The following is a 24,233-nucleotide window of genomic DNA, read 5'->3' on the forward strand; positions in this document are numbered from 1 at the left end:
AGCTACAGCTCACTTCATCGGATGCATTACTCCACACTATACAGCTAAATTCAGTGCCTTGCATAATGGACATATGACCAGGGAAGAGTATAAAAATATTGCTCGGGCATGTAGGAAAGATATCAGGAGGGCCAAATCGCACCTGGAGCTGCAGCTAGCAAGAGATGTCAAGAGTAACAAGAAGGGTTTCTTCAGGTATGTTGGCAACAAGAAGAAAGCCAAGGAAAGTGTGGGCCCCTTACTGAATGAGGGAGGCAAGCTAGTGACAGAGGATGTGGAAAAAGCTAATGTACTCAATGCTTTTTTTGCCTCTGTTTTCACTAACAAGGTCAGCTCCCAGACTGCTGTGCTGGGCAACACAAAATGGGGAAGAGATGGCCAGCCCTCTGTAGAGATAGAGGTGGTTAGGGACTATTTAGAAAAGCTGGACGTGCACAAGTCCATGGGGCCGGACGAATTGCATCCGAGAGTGCTGAAGGAATTGGCGGCTGTGATTGCAGAGCCCTTGGCCATTATCTTTGAAAACTCGTGGCGAACGGGGGAAGTCCCGGATGACTGGAAAAAGGCTAATGTAGTGCCCATCTTTAAAAAAGGGAAGAAGGAGGATCCTGGGAACTACAGGCCAGTCAGCCTCACCTCAGTCCCTGGAAAAATCATGGAGCAGGTCCTCAAAGAATCAATCCTGAAGCACTTAGAGGAGAGGAAAGTGATCAGGAACAGTCAGCATGGATTCACCAAGGGAAGGTCATGCCTGACTAATCTAATCGCCTTTTATGATGAGATTACTGGTTCTGTGGATGAAGGGAAAGCAGTGGATGTATTGTTTCTTGACTTTAGCAAAGCTTTTGACACGGTCTCCCACAGCATTCTTGTCAGCAAGTTAAGGAAGTATGGGCTGGATGAATGCACTATAAGGTGGGTAGAAAGCTGGCTAGATTGTCGGGCTCAACGGGTAGTGATCAATGGCTCCATGTCTAGTTGGCAGCCGGTGTCAAGTGGAGTGCCCCAGGGGTCGGTCCTGGGGCCCGTTTTGTTCAATATCTTCATAAATGATCTGGAGGATGGTGTGGATTGCACTCTCAGCAAATTTGCGGATGATACTAAACTGGGAGGAGTGGTAGATACGCTGGAGGGGAGGGATAGGATACAGAAGGACCTAGACAAATTGGAGGATTGGGCCAAAAGAAATCTAATGAGGTTCAATAAGGATAAGTGCAGGGTCCTGCACTTAGGATGGAAGAATCCAATGCACCGCTACAGACTAGGGACCGAATGGCTCGGCAGCAGTTCTGCGGAAAAGGACCTAGGGGTGACAGTGGACGAGAAGCTGGATATGAGTCAGCAGTGTGCCCTTGTTGCCAAGAAGGCCAATGGCATTTTGGGATGTATAAGTAGGGGCATAGCGAGCAGATCGAGGGACGTGATCGTTCCCCTCTATTCGACACTGGTGAGGCCTCATCTGGAGTACTGTGTCCAGTTTTGGGCCCCACACTACAGGAAGGATGTGGATAAATTGGAAAGAGTACAACGAAGGGCAACGAAAATGATTAGGGGTCTAGAGCACATGACTTATGAGGAGAGGCTGAGGGAGCTGGGATTGTTTAGTCTGCAGAAGAGAAGAATGAGGGGGGATTTGATAGCTGCTTTCAACTACCTGAAAGGGGGTTTCAAAGAGGATGGCTCTAGACTGTTCTCAATGGTAGCAGATGACAGAACGAGGAGTAATGGTCTCAAGTTGCAATGGGGGAGGTTTAGATTGGATATTAGGAAAAACTTTTTCACTAAGAGGGTGGTGAAACACTGGAATGCGTTACCTAGGGAGGTGGTAGAATCTCCTTCCTTAGAGGTTTTTAAGGTCAGGCTTGACAAAGCCCTGGCTGGGATGATTTAACTGGGACTTGGTCCTGCTTTGAGCAGGGGGTTGGACTAGATGACCTCCTGGGGTCCCTTCCAACCCTGATATTCTATGATTCTATGATTCTATGACAGGTTTCAGAGTAGCAGCCGTGTTAGTCTGTATTCGCAAAAAGAAAAGCAGTACTTGTGGCACCTTAGAGACTAAAATTTATTAGAGCATATGAAGTGAGCTGTAGCTCACGAAAGCTTATGCTCTAATAAATTTGTTAGTCTCTAGAGGTGCCACAAGTACTGCTTTTCTTTTTGCGAATACAGACTAACACAGCTGCTACTCTGAAACCAACCATAAGACACTAATTGACAAGTATGAAAAAAGATTAAGCAAAATTTCAACCCTTTGTACAGGATTTTACCAATACTAGCATACTTCATCTATTAAAAAAATTCTCAGAATAATTACAGTGGTGCCTTGTGCTGAAAGATTTACAGTAAAAGCTATGTTATCCGGCCCTGTACCAACAGGCAAGCTCTATAAATCAGCATTTCTGATCTTCATTGAAAGTCCAGTTTATAGTCCAGTTCGCATAGGGCTGGCAGGCTCCCTACACCTAGCTCTGTGTGGCTCCCCGGAATGGCAACATGTCCCTGCTGTTCCTAGGCAGAGGCACGGCTAGGCGGTTCTGTGTGCTACCCCTGCCCTGTCCTGCGCACTGGATCCGCAGCTCTTTGGCCGGGAACCGCAGCCAATGGGAGATGCGGGGGCAGCGCCTACAGGCAGAGGTAGCATGCAGAGTCGCCTAGCTGCACCTCACTTAGGAGCAGCAGGGATGTTGCCACTTGTGGGAAGTCACCCGAGGTAAGCATTGCCTGGATATGGCACCCCACACCCCAACCCCCTGCCCTAAGCCCCCCCTGCACCCGAACTCCATCTCTCTTAGTTAACCAGAATTTTTCACTTACCAGCATCCCCCACACCCCCAACATGCAAGATTACAAAGGTTTTACAGTTATGCTACACAATGTGAAAATTCTGTATCACAAAAGCAAGTAGTAGCAGTAAAATGCAAATTCTACGCCAGTTACAAGAATATTAAGAAACAGAAACTCAATATCTAGCCTGTCATTCATGAATCCAGGAGCACAAATCAAGCCAGAAATATCAATGTTTACATTAGTAAAACAATACACTATCTGCCTCCCTCTAGAAGCTCAGAAGTGTCTGTAGATGGAAAAGTATTTTTCATTTCTTACTTACACAGAAAGATACTAGTTATCTGGCACAAAACAAATGCAGACATATAATTTGCTATAGCAAATTGTCCTATATTAAGAGGGCAAATGTGATTTACTGGCAATATCATGAATGCACATAGACTGCATGAAAAAATTGGAGTTGCCAACAAACATTCAAATTTTGGACACAGATATCTGTTTACTTTTTCAACCATGAGAAGGTTTAAACATACCATTAAAACTGCTTAAAGAGTTTTTTTTGGACACAGCAGCCAGGGAAAACGTGACTGAATTTTACATTTCAGTGCATTGGTATTGTCAAAATTATGGTGCATAGCAAATTCATTTAAGTCGCTGTACTGGTATATATTGTATTTGCCTAAACATACAACTATCCAAAACTCTATTTACCAGTGAGATTTAATCTCCTCAATTTTATTTCATACAGACTTAATACAATGACACAAAGTTATGTTAAACATTAAGGTTGTCAAGTCAAGCACTCAGAAGTTAGGAAATGCCAGCATTAAGATTGTCGGTACAACCTAAATTCAGCCCCCTTAAGAGTGTGTATTATGATACCATCTTCAATTTCATGATTACACACCACTGGGTTTTACAGGATCCCTGCCTTGCCTCATTCAAAGCACAAAATGGACTTATGAACATCTATTCAATATTGTGTATTATCATTGTTCAATGTGTGGCCCTAGGCTTTATTTACTACACACAATTTGAACCCTATTCTAAAGACAGAATTATTTATTTCCTCAAGGGATTTTCAATGGAGCTCATCATTACAGTATGTGTGCTTCAAACATTACTTAATTTATCTTCACAAGACCCCTATGAGGTGAGAGTATGGTTTTATCCCCATTTTATAGATGAAAGGCTGAGCTACAGAGAGATTAAGGTCAAAAGCATCCACTAATTTTGGGTGCCCAGTTGAGATACGAAGGACCTGGGTTTTCAGACTACATAGCATTGTATAGCACTTAACACATTCAAGCACAGTTCTCATTGACTTAAATTGGAGTTGAGAGTACTTGACTCTTCTGCTAATCAGGCCCAAAGGTATCATGCTGGGTGACAGAAAATGAGGAGAAAACTAACGACCACCCTGTAAAAAGTATGGTTTCAGTGACATGCCCACCATCACACAGGAACTACATGGCACAGTCAGGGGTAGAATCCTATTCTTCAGGACATCATTCAAGTTCCTTAACCATGAGACCCTCCCTTCCCTTTCTCCAAAGCTTTGCCTTATTCACTACGCACCTTCCTGCTACTGCAACAAATGAGGCAGGGGTCTTACAGACAGTAGCCTCTTTTACTACACAACCTTGATTCATCCCCAGAATAGGTGCACCCAGTGCACTGAATAAGGCAGGATTCCTGTGGGAAAAAATAGTACGTAATCATGAAATGTATGACTACCACAATGAAGCTGAATTAAGGTTGCACAGGTAATTACAATTAATTTATGCTAAACAATCTGTTCCACCTTGCATTTGGCTGTGGCGCTGGGAGTACCTTTCCCAGGACTGAAGAAGAGCGCTGTGTGGCTCAAAAGCTTGACTCTCTCTCCAACAGAAGTTGATCTAATAAAAGATATGATCTCACCCACCTTGTCCTTTCCATACCCTGGGACCGACCTGGCTACAACTACGCTGCATATAAAGTTCCACAAAGTCATAAGCAACTGAAAACAGGGTCTTAGAATGGGAAGTACCAGGCAACCTTAACAAAAAGCAGTGCTGCTGCATATCATAAATAATATATTAGGCAATACGTACTGTAGCTGCCCAGACATAGTATGTTCAAAATCCCTGCTTTAAAAGTGAAAACTAAACTAAATCTTAATTATGGAACCATGACTGGCATCTCCATGCCTTATTTTGCATTCTTGGAAGGAGATGTCTGCCCCATACTTTTTTTTTTTTTTCACTGCTTTATCAACATTTTACGCATGCCTTGTAAAATTCTAGATGGGACTACTGTAATATGTGCTATATGGTACTTATGAAAGAGCGGGATATGTGTGCACAAAACTGTAGATTATTTTCTATCGTGCCCTGAAGACATCTAACCTTGCCCCAGGCAATACTATTGAACTGTATTGCAGATAGCCGCCCTGCCCAGGAAAGGTGCTTACTGAAAGACCATCAGGTAGAAGACATTACAGAGCAATCTGAAGCCATTAACTTTGATAAAAAGAAAAGGAGTACTTGTGGCACCTTAGAGACTAACAAATTTATTAGAGCATAAGCTTTTGTGAGCTACAGCTCACTTCATCAACTGCTGGCCCAATCGCCCAAAACAATGCATTTTCTACACAGAAGAGCCCTTTACATCTGCAGCCTATCAGCTTGGTCACATGGCAAAAGGAGAGACTGAAGGCTGGAGAAGGACAGGCCACCTCGACAGACAAGCTGGACATGCAGAGGAATGAGATGACAGGAAATGCTCTATCTAGCATTGTCTGAAAAGCAGACAAACTTCCAACTCTCAGAATGTGAGAGATCAGACTGGGGCAGGAGCATCTCATGATTGTTTTCTAAGATCTGTAATTCCTGAATTCTTTAAAGAGTAAAGTAATTATGGTTAAAAAAACCCATTTGCTAAGCTAGTGTTCCTTGCTTTTGTGAAGCTAATGAAGTTAAACTAGAAGCTCTGGGTGACCACACCTAGATGAAACTGAGGGAGTGTCCATAAGCAACTGGGGGCTGTGGAAATCTGAGGTACTGGGATAGGAGTCTTGGGCAGCTGGACTGCATTGCCAAGGCCCACATCCCAAGGAAGGGCTCAGACAAGGGATTCAGATGCCCCAGAGGCTATGGGCTAGAAACAGTGACTAGATGCTACCCACACACAGTAGTTGGGCCCACTCATAACAGACTGATGTCCATACAGTGTAACAGGCCAGGCTGTGACAGTGCTACTCTTGAAAGCCAACTATAAACTACAGGGGATGCAGAATGCAGCAGCCAGACTGCTTAGTGGCGTTAGTGGTAGACAGCACATTAAACCATTCCTTTATATATTGCTGCATCTTTTAATTCACTTCTGGATACAGTTGAAGGTGTTGATACCAATCTTTAATATTTGACATGTTCTGGGTCCTGGCTACATCAGAGACTGCTCTCTCTCATCATGCACTGCAACAAACAGTTGTGATCAGATCACGTATTCCAACGGTTCAAAGATATAAACATTTAGGTGCTACCAGCAAGGCATATTCAGTGGAGGGCTCTAAAGTTTGCTCCTCCGTTGATCCGAGGATGCCAAGGCATTTTAGGTTTGAGGCACAATGCAAAGCTCCATTTATGCTGGATTTTGACTGAAGGGTGGAGTCATGCATGTTTACACTCTGGGGCTTGTCAGGTGGACAATTTCTTTAGTTTCAGGGGGCACGGGGTTTAAACTTGAAAACAACATTAAGGATATTTTTTAAAAACTGAAAAAAATTTTAAACATCACGCAATCCAGATGTTTAGACTTTGAAATGTAGCATCAACCACTGCTACCCATTCAGCAACTACAGTTTATCTTCTTTAAGGTATTCTGTACTGTGATAATATTTAGCTAGACAAGTTATAGATTTCCTTCTATGTCCCTATATGTATAATTTGGCATCCCATTTGCCTCCTTCACTGCACATGTACAGTAGACCAAAGATCAGAGAGGTTTCTTTAAGAATTCTTAAGGCTATATCTACACTAGAGACCTTACAGTGGCACAGCTGTACACCACAGCTGTGCTGCTGTAAGATTGTTTGTGTAGCTACTCTATGCCAATGGGAGAGAACTGTCCCGTGGACATAATTAAAGCACCTCCAATGAGTGGCGGTAGCTATGTCAGAGGGAGAAGCTCTTCCGCCGACATAGCACTGTGCACACTACCACTTATGACGGTGACACTTGCATCACTATGGGGAGTTTTTTTTCCTACACCCCTGAGTAACGCAAGTTTTGCCAACAAAAGTGATAACATAGACATGGCCTACAGCTATTTCTACACTACAATCTTAAGTTGACTTATGTTGGGTCGACTTACAGCCACTGCATTAACCACCACGGTGGCTGATGTCCATACTATCCTCCTTCGGTCAGTGGTGCATGGCCTCACCAGGCGCACTTCCACTGACTAAAGATGTGCAGTGTGGGGGACTAAGAGCCAGGGCTCTCAGCTCTGCGCAACTCCCCACGGGGAGCTCAGTTGTCCTCTGGGACGTCTCACCTCTACGCTCCCAGCCAGGAGCAGAGTGACAGCCCCTTGGGGCTTCTCGCCTCTGCGCTCCCAGCCAGGCATGGGGGTAGGAGGGGTCAGTGGCGCAAGGCTTCTCGCCTTCCTGCTCCCAGACAGAAGCTTGGGGGGGAGCCGCCCGGGGCTTCTTGCCTATGGCGGGGAGATCCACACTGGAAGTCTGTTCAACTGCCGTGCTCCCAGCAGGGAGCCGGGACCCTGCAGGGCAGCAGGGCTGCCAGCGGGGAGCCCAGGTGGCAGCCCAAGCCAGGAGCCTGAGTGGCAGCCCAGCTTGAAGCAGAGACTGGACAGCAGCCAGGCTGGGGAACTGGCTTTCTTGTTAATTTCACTGCTCAGGAACCATAAAATTGACACCACCACCACCACACACAAAAATAAACTTCAACTTATCTTTTAAAAGATGCACCTTTGCTATCTGATTAATCTATTAAAGTAACTTAAGTGTTCTAACTACTTAATTCAGATGACAGGCGTTGCCATTGGAATTTTTCATGAACTACTGCAAAAGCTATTTGTCAACATATCAAGAGTAAAATTACTCCATAACCTTTCCGGTGCAAGCTATTTCCTTTAGGTATGCACTAGTGTAGTGAATAGAGTGACCTGTGAGATTTCTAACGTGAAACAAAAGTTTTGAGGGACAGAGGATTAACAGTTTTGACAACAGGAGAGCTTCATTCAAGAATGGAGTTTTTAGAATCATAGACTTTAAGGTCAGAAGGGACCATTATGACCATCTAATCTGACCTCCTGCACAATGCAGGCCACAGAATCTCACCCACCAACTCCTGTAACAAACCCCTAACTTATGTCTGAGCAACTGAAGTCCTCAAATTGTGGTTTAAAGACTTCAAGGTGCAGAGAATCCTCCAGCAAGCGACCTGTGCCCCCTGCAGAGGACGGCGAGAAGCCCTGGGTGAAAATTCCTTCCCGACCCCAAATATGGCAATCAGCTAAACCCCGAGCATGTGGGCAAGACTCGCCAGCCAGACACCCTAGAAAGAATTTTCTGTAGTAACTCAGATCCAACCCCATCTAACATCCCATCACAGGCCATTGGGCATATCTACCACTAGTAGATCAATTAATTGCCCAAATTAGGCTATCCCATCATATCATCTCCTCCATAAACTTATCAAGTAGAATCTTAAAACCAGATAAATCTTTTTCCCCCACTGCTTCCCTAGGAAGGCTGTTCCAGAACTTCACTCCTCTGATGGTTAGAAACCTTCATCTAATTTCAAGTCTAAACTTCCTGATGGCCAGTTTATATCCATTTGTTCTTGTGTCCACATTGGTACTGAGCTTAAATAATTCTTCTCCCTCCAAGGTATTTATCCCTCTGATTTATTTATAGATAGCAATCATATCTCCTCTCAGCCTTCTTTTAGTTAGGCTAAACAAGCCAAGCTCATTGATTCTCCTTTCATAAGACGGGTTTTCCTTTCCTCGGATCATCCTAGTAGCCCTTCTCTGTACCTGTTCCAGTTTGAATTCATCCTCCTTAAACATGGGAGACCAGAACTGCACACAATATTCCAGATGAGGTCTCACCAGTGCCTTGTATAACAGTACTAACACCTCCTTATCTCTACTTGCCTGATGCATCTCAAGACCTCATTAGCTTTTTTCATGGCCATATCACATTGGCAGCTCATAGTCATCCTGTGATCAACCAATCCATTACCACAAAATTATCAAGAAACTAGCTCCTAACAAACATTCTAGATTATCACTGTGCATTTGCAAATCATCCAAAGTTATAAATACTTTTACTACTTACTGCCATTGTTTGCCTTGTTAATGTGACCAAAACAGTGACTAGCGATCCCACTGTAATATTGTTGCTGTCTTCATCATCCAAAACTAAGGTCAAAGAAAAAAGTGATAGTTCCATTTAACTTTTGTTTCTTAATCAATTTCATATTTATTTTTTAAATTAAGCATTACTCAGTGACAGATAAAAGTGTGAGTGTAATCACAAGTCTCCCAGAGAAGATTTAACAGAAAATAATCTGAAAATATTTGCAAGAATAAAGATTTTCACCTGCATCTTTAAACAGTCTCTATTACCTAGAATACATTAACAGAATGAGGAGCAATAACTGCATAAAATTACATGAAGTAAACACTGAGGTTGTGATTTAACTTGTAGGAAAGTTAGGGTATTCAAAGTTATGGCTGCTGTGGGAATCATAATTATGTAGCATTGTATATTAAAACATAAAACTTTATTATAAAATACCACATATGAGCAAAGGGACTAAGTTATAGTTGTTCTGGGAACCATAACTATAATTTTCCTGATCTTTGAATGATTAATATCTCAATTTCAAAGGTGCATTAAGAGTCATGCACTTAATTCCTTTTCAAAAAGACAGGTTTCAAAGTAGCAGCCATGTTAGTCTGTATTCTCAAAAAGAAAAGGAGTAGTAGTGGCACCTTAGAGACTAACAAATTTGAGCATAAGCTGTCGTGAGCTACAGCTCACTTCATCGGATGCATTTGGTGGAAAATACAGTGGGGAGATTTATATACATAGAGAACATGAAACAATGGGTGTTACCATACACACTGTAATGAGAGGGATCAGGAAAGGTGAGCTATTACCAGCAGGAGAGCGGGGGTGGGACAGGGAACCTTTTGTAGTGATAATCAAGATGGGCCATTTCCAGCAGTTGACAAGAACATCCGAGGAACAGTGGGGGGTGGAGGAGGGAGGGAATAAACATGGGGAAATAGTTTTGCTTTGTGTAATGACCCATCCACTCCCAGTCTTTATTTAAGCCTAAGTTAATTGTATCCAGTTTGCAAATTAATTCCAATTCAGCAGTCTGTCATTGGAGTTGGTTTTTGAAGTTTTTGTTGTTGAAAAATGGCAACTTTTAGGTCTGTAATCAAGTGACCAAAGAGATTGAAGTGTTCTCCGACTTTCCAAATGCAAACAGATGGACATCATACCAAAAGGACTGAAGGTAAAAAATCCATTACAGTCTACATACCACACAGACTATGCTGACAGCTTGTGTCACACGCTCTCAAAGAAACTGCAGAACCACCTGATCAACATTCTCTACAGCAAAACAGGGAAAGATTAAGAATGAGCTCTCAAAACCGGATACTCATAAAAAAAACCCAACCTTCTACACAAACTTCCTCGTGGCTTGACTTTACAAAAACTAGACAAGCCATTTACAACACACACTTTGCTTCTCTACCAAAGAAAAAGGACACTAAACTATCTAAGCTACTACATGCCACAAGGGGCCACAACAGTGGTTCCCGTAACCCACCCAGCAATATTGTTAATCTATCCAATTATACTCTTAGCCCAGCAGAAGAATCTGTCCTATCTCAGGGCCTCTCCTTCTGCCCCTCCACCCACACGAACATGATACAGTTCTGTGGTGACCTAGAATCCTATTTTCAACATCTCCAACTCAAGGAATATTTCCAACACACCTCTGAACAACATACTAACCCACAGAGACCTTCCTACCAACACTACAAAAAGAAGGATTCTGGGTGGACTTCTCCTGAAGGTCGAAACAGCAGACTGGACTTCTACATAGAGTGCTTCTGCTGACATGCACAGGCTGAAATTGTGGAAAAGCAGCATCACTTGCCAAATAACCTCAACCGTGCAGAATGTCATCCACAATGTCATCCACAGCCTCAGAAACAACTCTGACATCATAATCAAAAAGGCTGACAAAGGAGGTGCTATAGTCATCATGAATAGGTCGGAATATGAACAAGAGGCTGCTAGGCAGCTCTCCAACACCACTTTCTACAAGCCATTACCCTCTGACCCCACTGAGAGTTACCAAAAGAAACTACAGCATTTGCTCAAGAAACTCCCTGAAAAAGCACAAGAACAAATCCACATGGACACACCCCTAGAACCCCGACCTGGGGTATTCTATCTGCTACCCAAGATCCATAAACCTGGACATCCTGGACGCCCCATCATCTCAGGCATTAGCATCCCGACAGCAGGATTGTCTGGCTATGTAGACTTCCTCCTCAGGTCCTACACTACCAGCACTCCCAGCTATCTTCGAGACACCACTGACTTCCTGAGGAAACTACAATCCATCGGTGATCTTCCTGAAAACACCATCCTGGCCACTATGGATGTAGAAGCCCTCTACACCAACATTCCACACAAAGATGGACTACAAGCTGTCAGGAACAATATCCCCGATAATGTCACAGCAAACCTGGTGGCTGAACTTTGTGACTTTGTCCTCACCCATAACTATTTCACATTTGGGGACAATGTATACCTTCAAATCAGCAGCACTGCTATGGGTACCCGCATGGCCCCACAGTATGCCAACATTTTTATGGCGGACTTAGAACAACGCTTCCTCAGCTCTCATCCCCTAATGCCCCTACTCTACTTGCGCTACATTGATGACATCATCATCTGAACCCATGGAAAAGAAACCCTTGAGGAATTCCACCATGATTTCAACAATTTCCATCCCACCATCAACCTCAGCCTAGACCAGTCCATACACGAGATCAACTTCCTGGACACTACGGTGCTAATAAGTGATGGTCACATAAACACCATCCTATATCAGACACTTACTGACTGATATTTCTATCTACATCCCTTCACTTTCATCCAGACCACACCACACGATCCATCGCCTACAGCCAAGCTCTACGATACAACCGCATTTGCTCCAACCCCGCAGACAGAGACAAACACCTACAAGATCCCTATCAAGCATTCTTACAATACCCACCTGCTGAAGTGAAGAAACAGATTGACAGAGCCAGAAGAGTACCCAGAAGTCACCTACTACAGGACAGGCCCAAAAAAAGAAAATAACAGAACGCCACTAGCCATCACCTTCAGCCCCCAACTAAAACCTCTCCAATGCATCATCAAGGATCTACAACCTATCCTGAAGGACGACCCATCACTCTCACAGATCTTGGGAGACAACCTCCCAACCTGAAGCAAATACTCGCCAGCAACCACACACCAGAACCACTAACCTAGGATCCTATCCTTGCAACAAAGCCCGTTGTCAACTGTGTCCACATATCTTTTCAGGGGACACCATCATAGGGCCTAATCACATCTACCAATGTGATATATGACATCATGTGCCAGCAATGCCCCTCTGCCATGTACATTGGTCAAACTGGACACACTCTACGTAAAAGAATAAATGGACACAAATCAGACATCAAGAATTAGAACATTCAAAAACCAGTCGGAGAACACTTCAGTCTCTTTGGTCACTCAATTACAGACCTAAAAGTGGCATTTCTTCAACAAAAAAACTTCAAAAACAGACTCCAACGAGAGACTGCTGAATTGGAATTAATTTGCAAACTGGATACAATTAACTTAGGCTTGAATAGAGACTGGGAGTGGATGGGTCATTACACAAAGTAAAACTATTTCCCCATGTTTATTCCCTTCCTCCCCCACCGTTCCTCAGACGTTCTTGTCAACTGCTGGAAATGGCCCATCTTGATCATCACTACAAAAGGTTCCCTGTCCCACCCCCGCTCTCCTGCTGGTAATAGCTCACCTTACCTGATCCCTGTCATTATAGTGTGTATGAGAACACCCATTGTTTCATGTTCTCTATGTATATAAATCTTCCCACTGTATTTTCCACTGAATGTATCCGATGAAGTGAGCTGTAGCTCATGCAAACTTATGCTCAAATAAATTTGTTAGTCTCTAAGGTGCCACTGGTACTCCTTTTCTTTTTTCAAAAAGAGGGAGGAAAAAAAGGAACAGCAATGAATAGTTTGACTATAATATTGATCAGAAGACCTGTAGTACGATCAGCAGACTTACAGGTTCATATCTTAGAATGCAGTAATGTTGTATGTTCACTCTACTGACTGAAAACTACTACATTTTTATTCTGGTATGAAAAATAGAAGTATTCCTGAAAAAAAGTTTTTCACACATCCATCACCTATAATTAGAAGTAGAAACAGTCAATCTGGGGAGGAGCAAAAAGGTTAAATCCTCCTTGGCACAACTTCTTAAATATCTGTATTTGTCAAATGCAAAATGTGCGCAGGGGAGGGGTAACTTGCCAGAACATGAGGGGGTACAAGTTTGTCAAGGACTCTCTGACAATTATGAACACAACTAAACAGCAGCACTCTGTGTCCACTAACCATTGGTAAAGGTAAGATACTGATTTGAAAGTGCATGGTATATTGTTTTTACTTATTTTTACATTTTGAAACTTAAGGTCACCAGATACATATGCCTTACCGAGGACCATGTATATGCCAAATCCAACACTAGGCTAGCTGAACAAAACGTGTCAGATTTTGGAAAACACAAACTTTGAAAGACCATTCTATGCAACTGCAAATATATGTTTGTACTACCAAATATTTCAGAACTTTACTAACATTAAGTCTCAACTTACCTGTGAGGAAGGTGACCAACGATCAGTTCACCTTCCATTGAAAGGCAGCCTAAAGGCAACCATTTAATAACAGAACAACTTGAGAGAGCAAGCGAAGGAGCGTAACATATGCAACTGAAACTGTAGTGAATTTTTGCCAAGTACTATGTGGTTATCCCGAGCAGAATACACTCATCACACAAGGTTAACATACCTTCCCTCTTACAAAAATACCCTCAACTGTTTAATGACCTGTGTCTCGATTTAATGTCTCAAATAAAAAATTGATAGTTTGATATTTGGGCTAAGCACAAGCATGAAATTTTTGGCCACCCTTTTTCTTTAATGTTACAAGGCAAAGGATACAAAGGTTTAAAAATAAAGTGCCACCGTAACCATTATTACACACTGCTCTCACAATGCTAAATCAAACAATTAAACGCTACATCAGTCCCTCTAGAGGAAACTGCTGTTGGCCTGGAAAACGCAAGATGTTTTAATGTACTTTATTTTCCTCAAACTATAAATCTGAAGTGCCAAGACCCTGTCATTCAGGAAAGTCTGCCATTTTCCAGGTTACATAAGTAATGTAAGGATTTGGTGTTTCAGAGTCCTCACTGATTACTTTCGGCAGACTATCAAATTGTCAAGAGGGATGACATATACAGCAATGAAATGACCTCTCATCTTACCTTGTGGCTTTATATCTATGGTGATATGTGGAAAACTACCTAATACAGCCATAACTTCATCATATTTTTCATCTTCAAGGAAGTGCAGTAAGTTGCGGCGATCAGTTCCTTTCAAACTCACCATGTCTTGGATACTTTTGATTTTGAACTTGGTTAAAAAAAGAAAAAAGAAAAATACTACAAAAGAACATTGCACAAAACTAAACTCTAGTTAATGTAATCACTTGTGTATTTCAGCAGTACTGACACAAGCAAACTGTTTATTTGATTCATTCCCACTAAAAGGATTACAAACCTTCAAATAAAGTAGAAATTAAATTTCTGTTCCATTAATATTACATTTTCTTATTCTGATACTCCTCCATAATTATATCTAAAAATGTACCTTCTTCAGAAGTAGGTTCAGGAACTATGCAATCAACTCAACATAGATTTGATATTTCAGCTATACTCTCACAAAAAACTGTAGATTACACTTTAGTAAGATCAGATTGTGCCCTCCAATAAATCAAGCAAGATGTTCTGTTTTGTCCAATATACCTATCCCAAACTTAACCATACCATAGATCATAACTCCTGTTACCTGTGGTGAATAGTCACTCCTTTTTATTTATAAAGCAAACAGTGATACAGTTTAAGGAACATAAAGCACAAGTACTCATGAGGTATTGCATTCCTGAGCAAATGCTTTTTACTCTGTGAACTACTAATAAGTTTGCTTAGTGAGAGACAGGGGCAGGTTAAAGGAGATAATGGAAAGATAAAAATGACTGAGTCTCATCATCTTTATACCTTTTTATGATTGGAAACTCGCCTAAGATTGTCCTCTTCAATGTGAGGGAGCTGCAGAAGGGGAGACTTGAACTGCTGAAGCCCTTGGACAGCCATCTGGGAAAGCTTCATACAGTTTTCCAAAGATCCCAATGATGGAGCACGGAACTCCCTTTCTTGGGGAGAATGAATTTTACAAGATCATTTTTTACATGTTTTCCCAGTATACTCTGGACATGTAAAATACACTACATGTTAAATTAAAATATTTTGATCAGCCTAGCAACTTTAAAAGTTCATAAGGAAAGATGTATCTTACAGTATAAAGAAAATGTCACCATTTTCACAGTTACCATTTGAGCCTACTATTGATGGCCATCTTGCTATAAAATTTATTACAGTATAGTTTAGCAAACAATTTAGTGCCTGTTAACTTTCTTTCTTCAGGTTGTGCCAAACTAGTCAAAGGGCTGTGTGAGAGGATGATTTCTTTCCTAACTATTATAGGTTGGTCAAGGAGAAAGGTGGGGTAGCCTGCCTACTGATTACAATCAAACAGCTTTCAGTTCTAATTTTTAATAAAAGGGTTAAGCACCAGGATTACAAATTTCTGTGATAACAAATTAGTTTGCTTTAGAATATTTTTGCATAATCCCTCCAGAGACAGGGTAGTATTTTAAAAATAATTAACTGAAACATTAATTTGGGGAGATTACTGGTATTCTTTTAAAAAAATCTGGAAAAATATGCTTATAAATGTACCGCAAACTCTATATACACACATACCTTGTAAAGCTTAATAAGGGCCCTAACTATAGTTGGGTGGAGGTACACAAAGGAACTGGTTATGCTTTACCAGTGTTTTTTAAGCCACAAATAAAAAAAGAATATGCTTGTAATGTTACAAAGACTTTTATACGATTCTTCTCTTGCAGAGTATTTTTAATACTTATATTAGGAGAGGACAGAGCACTTCTAACTGAAATGCTGACTAGGCCTTAGAGTCACCAAAGGGGTGAGATCAGATATTGAAGGTGCATCTCAGGACTTGTTATTTTCCAAAGATCTGTAATTCTACTATTGAATGGCAATGTCACAATGCATTGGGGATATGGGGTCATCAAGGAATAAATTAATCACAAGACAGTGTAGGGGAGGGTTCTAACACAGAAAGGGGGGGTATTCAGCTCTTTGGTACACCTACACTTGGAGCTAGGTGTGATTCCCAGCTCACATAGATGCATCTCTGCTTGAGCTAGCACACTAAAAATAGCAGCGCAGCCAGGGTAGCATGGATGGTGGCTCAAGCATATCGCCCAAATATAACCTATCTGGACCCCACTGGTATGTACTAAGGGTGGCTAGCCTGGGCCGCCATTCACCGCTGCCCATATTACCACACACTAGCTCAATACAAGATAATGCAATTATGTCTGCTTCTTAGCTCCAACTGTAGACACACCCTTATAGCGCAAATAGGGAAGTATGGAAGGTATAACTCTTCAGAAAGAGAACATAAGGCAGAGGTCCGTCAGAGTAATCTGCTGACAGGCCAAAGGACCGTTTGTTTACACTGACCATCCACAGGCACAGCTGTCCGCAGCTCCCAGTGGCCGTGGTTCCCAGCCAATGGGAGCTGTGGGAAGCTGCAGGCCACAGGGACATGCTGGCCACCGCTTCCTGCAGCTCCCATTGGCCGGGAACTGTGAAATATCTAATTGTACAATAGCAATGTTTTCCCATAAGCTCAGCAACTCCTTTAAGGATAGGTCCAATAAAGAGTGAGATTTTCTAGTTCAAATACAATATATTAAGATTTCTTCCTTACCTTCACGGCTACGCGCCATTATTATTAACTGGCAGATTACGTTTATCATTTCTTGAAGTAAAGCAGGACACTTTTTCAGGATAAATTGCTGATCTGCAAGATGAATGATTTGATAAAACCCTCAGATTCTCTGCTTACTCACTATTTTCTCTAACTGTGTGCACCCCACCTCTGTCCACTGTTATTTATAAAGTCACCTTCTCAGTCACACCCCCTATTTCTTTTTCTTCTCTCCATGCTATTGTCTAACATACATGTATTTTAAACCATAATGGGTCTGAATCTGCCAGATGCTGGTCACACTCAACTCCCATCGCCTTCCAACAATTCAGAAGTATTTACATAAGAAGTCTCACAAAGGTTACACATTTCAATAAAAGTCAGACAACAAACAAACCAACAACCAACAAAAACATTTAGAATGTAATTTTAAAAGAACTTTTTTTAAAAAATTACTCTTAAACGTTACCTACTAAGGAAAAAAAAATAGGTTTATGCTCTTTTTGACTCTTTCATGTCAAGGCCTGAAAGGTTTTTAATCAAAGTTTTTTCTACTTGTATTTTACAACAGAAATTAAATCATCATCAAGTTGGAAGACACTATTGAGAACTAGAGAAATTATGACATCACAAGAATCAGTAGACTGAAAATGGAGCAACTGAGAGGGAAAGGGATTTTTAGTCAGACTATTTAAAAAAGATGTTTAGTTACACAAGTAACTGACTGTTCTTCAATATGTGTTTCACATATATACATTCCATGACAGATGTATGTGTGACCAATGCACTCAAATCGTGACTTTTGCTAGCTGTACCAGCAGGCGACATATGCATCACTGCTATTGCCATGTGTTGAGCCAAGCAGATGAAGGGTGTATGGTCACTGCCTTCCTCTCCATTCCTTCATATGACCAGTAAGCTAAACCCAAAGTAATGGGGAAGGTGGGAGGCTTGTGAAATGCTCATATGCAAAACACATCTCAAAGAACAGTTACTGTACAGGTAAAGTAACGGTCTTTTCTCCTTCCAGTGATTGTGAACATATACATTCCATTGTAAGTGATTCACCAGCAGTTTCCTTACAGGTGGTGGGACTTCAGACTACCCAGAGACCGCAACATTGACTTGCTGAAGTTTGCATGATCTCTGGAAACTTGAGTAATAGCATTGTGTCTAGAGACAGTATGCACAGATGACTATATTGCTGCTTTGCAAACGTCCACTTACAGGAATGTTGCTCAAAAAAGCTAATGAAGCAGAACGAGTCCTAGCGGAGTGGAAGTGTTATCCTCGGTGGAAGAGAGGCCTCTGGCAGATTGCAACAAAGCTTGATACATTCAGAAATCCAGTGTGAAATATGCGGGCTGTAACAGGTTGCCCCTTAGTCCTGTCAGCATAGGCTACAAAAAGTCTAGGGGAAATCTGAGGGTATGTTTACACTGTGATAAAACCCCACAGAACCAAGCCTCAGAGCCCAGGTAGGCTGACTTGGGCTCACAGGGCTCCAGCTGTGGGGCTAAAAGTTGCAGCGTAGCTGTTCAGGGTTGGGCTGGAGCTGGGGCTCTAAGACCCCACAACGAAGGAAGGTCTCAGAGCCTAGGCTCTAGCCCAACCCTGAACAACTATGCTACAACTTTATAGCCCATCAGCCTGAGCCTTGCAAGCCCAAGTCAACTGACTTGGGCCAGCCAGAGGTCTTTTATCACCGTGTGGACATACACTCAAAGACTATGTGGTCCAGGTAAAAATGCCAGAAGCATCTGAATATCCAAGGTATGAAATTTTTCTTCAGCCTTGGAAGAATGAACACTTCAGAAAGAACACTGGGAGATGAATAGTCAAGTTGAAGTAGACATGTTTATTTTGAAACAGTTATCTCATAGCCTATAGATTAGTGTGTGAGACACATACTGCCACCCCATAAAATACCTTTTGGGGACCATATTGTAAGTTTATATTTCTGTGGGCAGATATTGTATGCAACTTAGGGGTGGGGAGGGTTGCCACAACTTCACCAAGAAGTAAAAACAGTGAAGAGTGATTAAGGTAAAACACTTAGGTTGTAAATATCAATAATGAGATAGCATCCTATGGGGAGCCTTGCATAAACTGGTTCAAACTAAGTTTTCCAGAGACCAAAAAACTAAAAGCATTTTTGATATAAAAAAAGCTGGGTTTAAACTGACTCAGGGCCTTCTTTCTGATCCAGCAAATGGACAGGCCCTTCTGTCCAAGGGCTTCTACCCTTGTGGAAGGGTTGGAAAGACTTCGGCCTAGTAGGGCCATGATGGGTGGCCTCTGGTAAACTTTTAGCATGCATATGGGAACTTTTAGTGTTTTTTGTATGTTTTCTCTATAATGCTTTTACCTTAAGAATAAAGGTGCCTGCTTAGAAAAAGCAGTGTGGTAATGTTTAACTGCTAGCAATACAACATTCATAGCCCTCAAAGAGAAAGTAAAGCATGAGCAGACTGGCTTGCTGGGGATATCACAGTGCAAGGCAGGTGGCTGTGCAGCTCCAAGTCAGAAGGGAGAGAGATGCAGCTCTCCACCTGAAGAGACGTGACAGCTGGAAAGCCTAAAACATTAAACAGATGCCTCAAGAGGGACCAAGAAGAGGGTGGGGGTCAAAGGTGCAGTTAATCCTGAAACTGACAATGTGCAACAAGTGTCTAATTGGACTAAAACAAGTAAATTTACGAAAATGCAACATGTGATGTCTTTATTCCGAAAGAGCCTTTTTAAGAGGAGAATCATAATTACCTTCTTCAAGCGTCTCAGGAATTTTCATCCTGGCAAGATGAGCCAGTAAGAGAACTCTGGCCTTCAAGCTGTAAGGGCAGGTAAGCGGAGGCTCATTCTTCTTTAAATTAATGCTACCAAGTTCTCTGATTAGCTACAGGAAACAGAATAATTACAAATACAAATGGCTATTTTAGTACCAAAATAATAAACATAGCACAAGGAAAACAGCTTGTATCAATATACAGACCTTATATAAAATTTTAAACTTAATATTTCAAATAGGTTTCATCTTGATAAACTTAAGTAACTTTTCTATGTTAAGATGAAGATTGCAGAAGAGCAGCTATTTGATTTATAGCCCAGTTTCAAAACCGAACTATACCTTAAATGCCTCGTTTCCAAGAATGAGAATATTTGTTTTTAGATTAGCAAAGAAGAAACTGGGATGAAGAAACTGATCATAAGCTTGAATTTATTTAATTTTGTTGACTAACGTTGAGTGGTAAGTTGCTAGGGTTTATTCCAATCAGCTCCTTTTATAAGGTTTTAATATTAAACTTTCTGTAAACTGGTGACAATTTCATCTTAATACCTTTCACCCTGACAAGCCCATGCCAGCTTCCTCAAATTTAGATAGATCGATAGACAGACAGGAGACGGTCTCTGGGGTATGCAAAACACTTTTAAAATTACTGATTTAAGATGGACTTTTCCAAATTGACCCTACTTACGGACAACCTAATTTGAACGTGACTGCACAAGCTGCATGGTTCCAAGAAGGGTTAGTCACTCCACAAGATTTGAAGTCTGAGAAGGAAGCTTTATATTGGCTCTGAGATGGTGGTTCAGACATTAGATAATAATTTGATTTCAGTATTAAGATATTTAACCAGATTTAAGTTATGATTTGATTGTCTTTGATAAAATTTTTTAGTTGGCATTTGTAACCAAACGGATAACCAACTTCTTAAATTATTCCTTCAAATTTATAAGGATTGATTATTTTTAGTATTAATTTGATATAACTGATTTGATGACTTAACTCCAATCCAATATGGACTAACTTGTTTGACCCTGATTTGTTATAATGCTTCATTTTCAGTTTAGTTTAATATTATTAATAGGAGCTTAGCTTTGGTGATATTGCTTGATTTTTCTTTAAGTGTTTTATTAAATGTACTTTTCTTTCAATAAGCTATGTGAGTCCAGAACCTTTGAGGACCTGGATGGATACCATCCAGTCAAACTAAAAGCCTAACCAACTCCCCCTTTTAAGTCTGTGGTTCTCATAATAGTGAAGCATCTTTCAGGATTAACCAACCTGAGGTATCTGAATGTTATCTGTTGGTCTGCTTGTAGCATCTTTGTTATACTGAGGGTCAAATTCAGAGGCTCCTGCTAAAACCATTATAAGCCCTGCAAAGATAATTGGGGACAAAGTACAGCAAAGTAAACACAAAGTTCTAGAATTTCACTTCCTGAAATTAAGATCACACTAGGCCAGATAAGTGACTTTTCACCATCCTCAACCAGAAAACTCCCAGCTATTTCAATCCCTCCATATCAATAGCAAGTCCCTACTCTGAGCAAGATATTCAGTAGACCCAGTACTGCCTCTAATATTACAGCTGCCTCTGGTGTAACGCCCGACAAAAGTCAGTCAAAGCAGCTCTGGGCCACAAGATGGGCTTTCCACATGATACCACATCTAGCAGGACATGCTGATATTTTTAAAAGAAGTGGACTTGTCACATGGTTGTGGCCCTAAAGGCAGCAGAAGCCTGGTCCCATCCTCCTGAGAGCAGCTGAAACTGCTGTGCAGAGAGTCTTCTAATGTACTTATGCACACTTCCCCTCATATTAACTGAAGTGGCTGGGGCTCTCTCTGCACCCCCCCCAAAGTGGCAAAAGGGTGGAGTACAAAAGGGGGGTGGGGAGGGGAGATATTGTTTTCGCTTGAAATTTTCTGTTCAAGCTTTAGCAAGGGTTTCTGAGTTCAGCTGCATCCACAGAAACCAACCCGAACTGATGGCTCCAGTCTTGTGGAGCTTGGCCCGGCTCCTCAGTCTGGGCTTTGCAGCCTAGTGCAGGGATCATGCCACCATTCTGATTTGGACTGGCCAAACCTGAGCGGTGCTGTAACCTCATGTTCCTGGTTGCAATGCCAGGAATGCAGAGAGAGGCCCAGCCATGCAAGATAAGCACCATCACAGTGTGTGAATGGGCTGGGAGGGGAGCCTCGCTCTCTAGCCCTCTTCCCCCAGGTCTCCTCTCCTCACTGGGCTGGGATTAGAGTTGCAGTGCCAGGCCAGTGGGTGCTGCTGCAGGTGGCCGGTGCCCCCCTCAACAGTTTGGTATACTACACCCACTGAATTGGGAAGCTACATCTGCCCTTGGCTCAAGAAGTCAGCTTTCGAAAATTTATAACACAGGCATGATGTTCTGTAAAGCTACACTGCCTATCCTTCAAATTGGGAATCAGCTCTGTACTGGGATGCATCTGTTTGAAGCCAAGATAAAGTGACTAGATTAGAGGTTTTTTTTCCAAGTGTCTCTGGAAACCTTTAATTCTAAAACAAATATTGTTAAATACTAGATTTTTTAAATGATTAAATTAGATGAACCTTTTGCAGTAAAAAGTAGTTTACAAACTAATTCCTTACACATGGAAAGCAGGAATTCCTTCAATGAAGCCAGGAAGATTTAGCCATTCTTCCCTGAAAATGTCCTTTCAATACTAATTTCCCACATTAGAGAGTTAACTATACTTTGGAGGAAAAAAACAATTTTTTCTGCTACAGGGCATGGTAAATTCCACCTAATGACCACACCTAAATAGTTGGAGGTCAATTTCCATCTCTATTCTGGATGATCCATTTGTCTTCAAGTTGGGGCAAACCTGTGGATCTTATTACTCGAAGGAAAATTTTCAGGTGAACAGATACATTTTCATATTATTCTCTGCGCTAAGGTCTACAGAACTGTTACAATGGGATTTAGATAGTGTCTCTCCAGGATGCACACTGTAGGATCAGCCTTTAAATGTGGATATCCCAAATGAGGTAGATTATATATAAATATCTTCTTCATACTTTAGTGCCCGGGGAAGACATCTGCCAAATGAAAGGAAATGGCTTTGGCTAAAGATTCGAAGCTCAATATGCAGAATTAGATGAATTTATGTATTGATGGTCATATGGCCATCTAGCTGATCTCAACAGAGGAGACATGATTAATCTCAGAGTGTTAGTGCTCCTAAGGATTGTACTTTGATGCTTAACCAAAGGAGAAATATTTCTTGAATTTACTTAGGAAATGAATGCTGACAATGGTGAGGACTACCTGTCTGAATTGAAGTACATTGGAGATATCTTCTGACTTCAGACAAACACTCAGCTAACTGAAGAATGCAGCCATCAGAATGCCTACTCTACTGGATAGGAAATATGACGACACCTCCTCAGGGGCTCGATCTGGGTATTGCTGTAAGGAGCAGAAGGAAGTTCTACGGTTTTCCTCTGATCTTGCAGAATGTGATTGATGCCTTCAGGAAGCATCTAGTGTTGGGATTTGTACATAGCTTCCTTTTTCTGAACAACATGGGAACATTATACAACAGAGACTTCACCTTTTTACCCACAATAAAGCCCTCCTGGAGGAACTTATCAGTATGTTTCACTGCTTTAACATGGTAAACTATGTACCAGCTAGAAGAATAAATTCTTTTTTGCTGCTTTCTCTCCGAGGTGCATGAAAGCAACAGTCACTTTATCCAGGTATTCATGTTAAAGTATTCTCTCTGGTCCCAGATGAAGGATTAGATTTGCAATTTCAGATCTCTGTGAGATAGATATCTGAAGATCCAATCCTAGGTTAATCAGACCTGAGAACTATAATCTCTTCAGCTAGAAAGACTGAAACAGTATCAGTGCTACTCTCTCATTTCTAGCTTTTGTACTGTTCTGGGGAGCAGTGGAAAAAGGGGAATAGACACATAGTTGGGACCTTGTCCAACTTTATGAGAGGTCATTCACCACCTCATATCCCAGGTCCTGACACAAAGAGAGGGCACAGTGCACTTTATTAGTTGTTTCCAGATGCAAAGAGGTCCATCACTAGCTTAACTAACTGACTAACGATGAGAGAGATATTTCTGGGTGTAGGAACCATGTGCTAATCTGACATCCACCGTGTATATCTTGGTGTTCATCTCGCCCTAGGTGGGCAGTACACAGAGATAGGAAACTTTGCTCCACTCAGGACAGGAGAATTTCTCAGAGGGGTAGGGTCCATTGTATTCTACCCAGTTATGAAACCCTGTCATAACCAGAAGAGATCTGCTATCCATGAAAGGAGCAGTCCCCCGAGATCTCAATAAATCACTGTGTTGCAGCTCATGGTTGCAGCTCGCTGTGTTGCAGCTCACGCAGCTGT

General features: G+C 41.7%; 1 protein-coding gene across 2 annotated transcripts in view; it reads right to left on the reverse strand.

Annotated features, from left to right (window-relative positions):
- The window catches only part of SEC63 (SEC63 homolog, protein translocation regulator), a 105,860-nt gene that overhangs the window by 16,712 nt on the left and 64,915 nt on the right, over positions 1-24,233 (reverse strand). For both annotated transcript variants that reach the window (XM_038395244.2, XM_043510771.1), the window contains exons 9-14: positions 21,121-21,215; positions 19,818-19,950; positions 17,055-17,147; positions 15,248-15,402; positions 14,456-14,603; positions 9,140-9,222 (exon numbers count right to left, since the gene is read on the reverse strand). In XM_038395244.2, coding sequence (XP_038251172.1) covers positions 9,140-9,222; positions 14,456-14,603; positions 15,248-15,402; positions 17,055-17,147; positions 19,818-19,950; positions 21,121-21,215 — 707 coding nt within the window. The remainder of the gene's footprint in view (positions 1-9,139; positions 9,223-14,455; positions 14,604-15,247; positions 15,403-17,054; positions 17,148-19,817; positions 19,951-21,120; positions 21,216-24,233) is intronic.

Source organism: Dermochelys coriacea, chromosome 3 (assembly GCF_009764565.3).
Source record: "Dermochelys coriacea isolate rDerCor1 chromosome 3, rDerCor1.pri.v4, whole genome shotgun sequence".
NCBI classification, from domain to species: Eukaryota; Metazoa; Chordata; order Testudines; family Dermochelyidae; genus Dermochelys; species Dermochelys coriacea.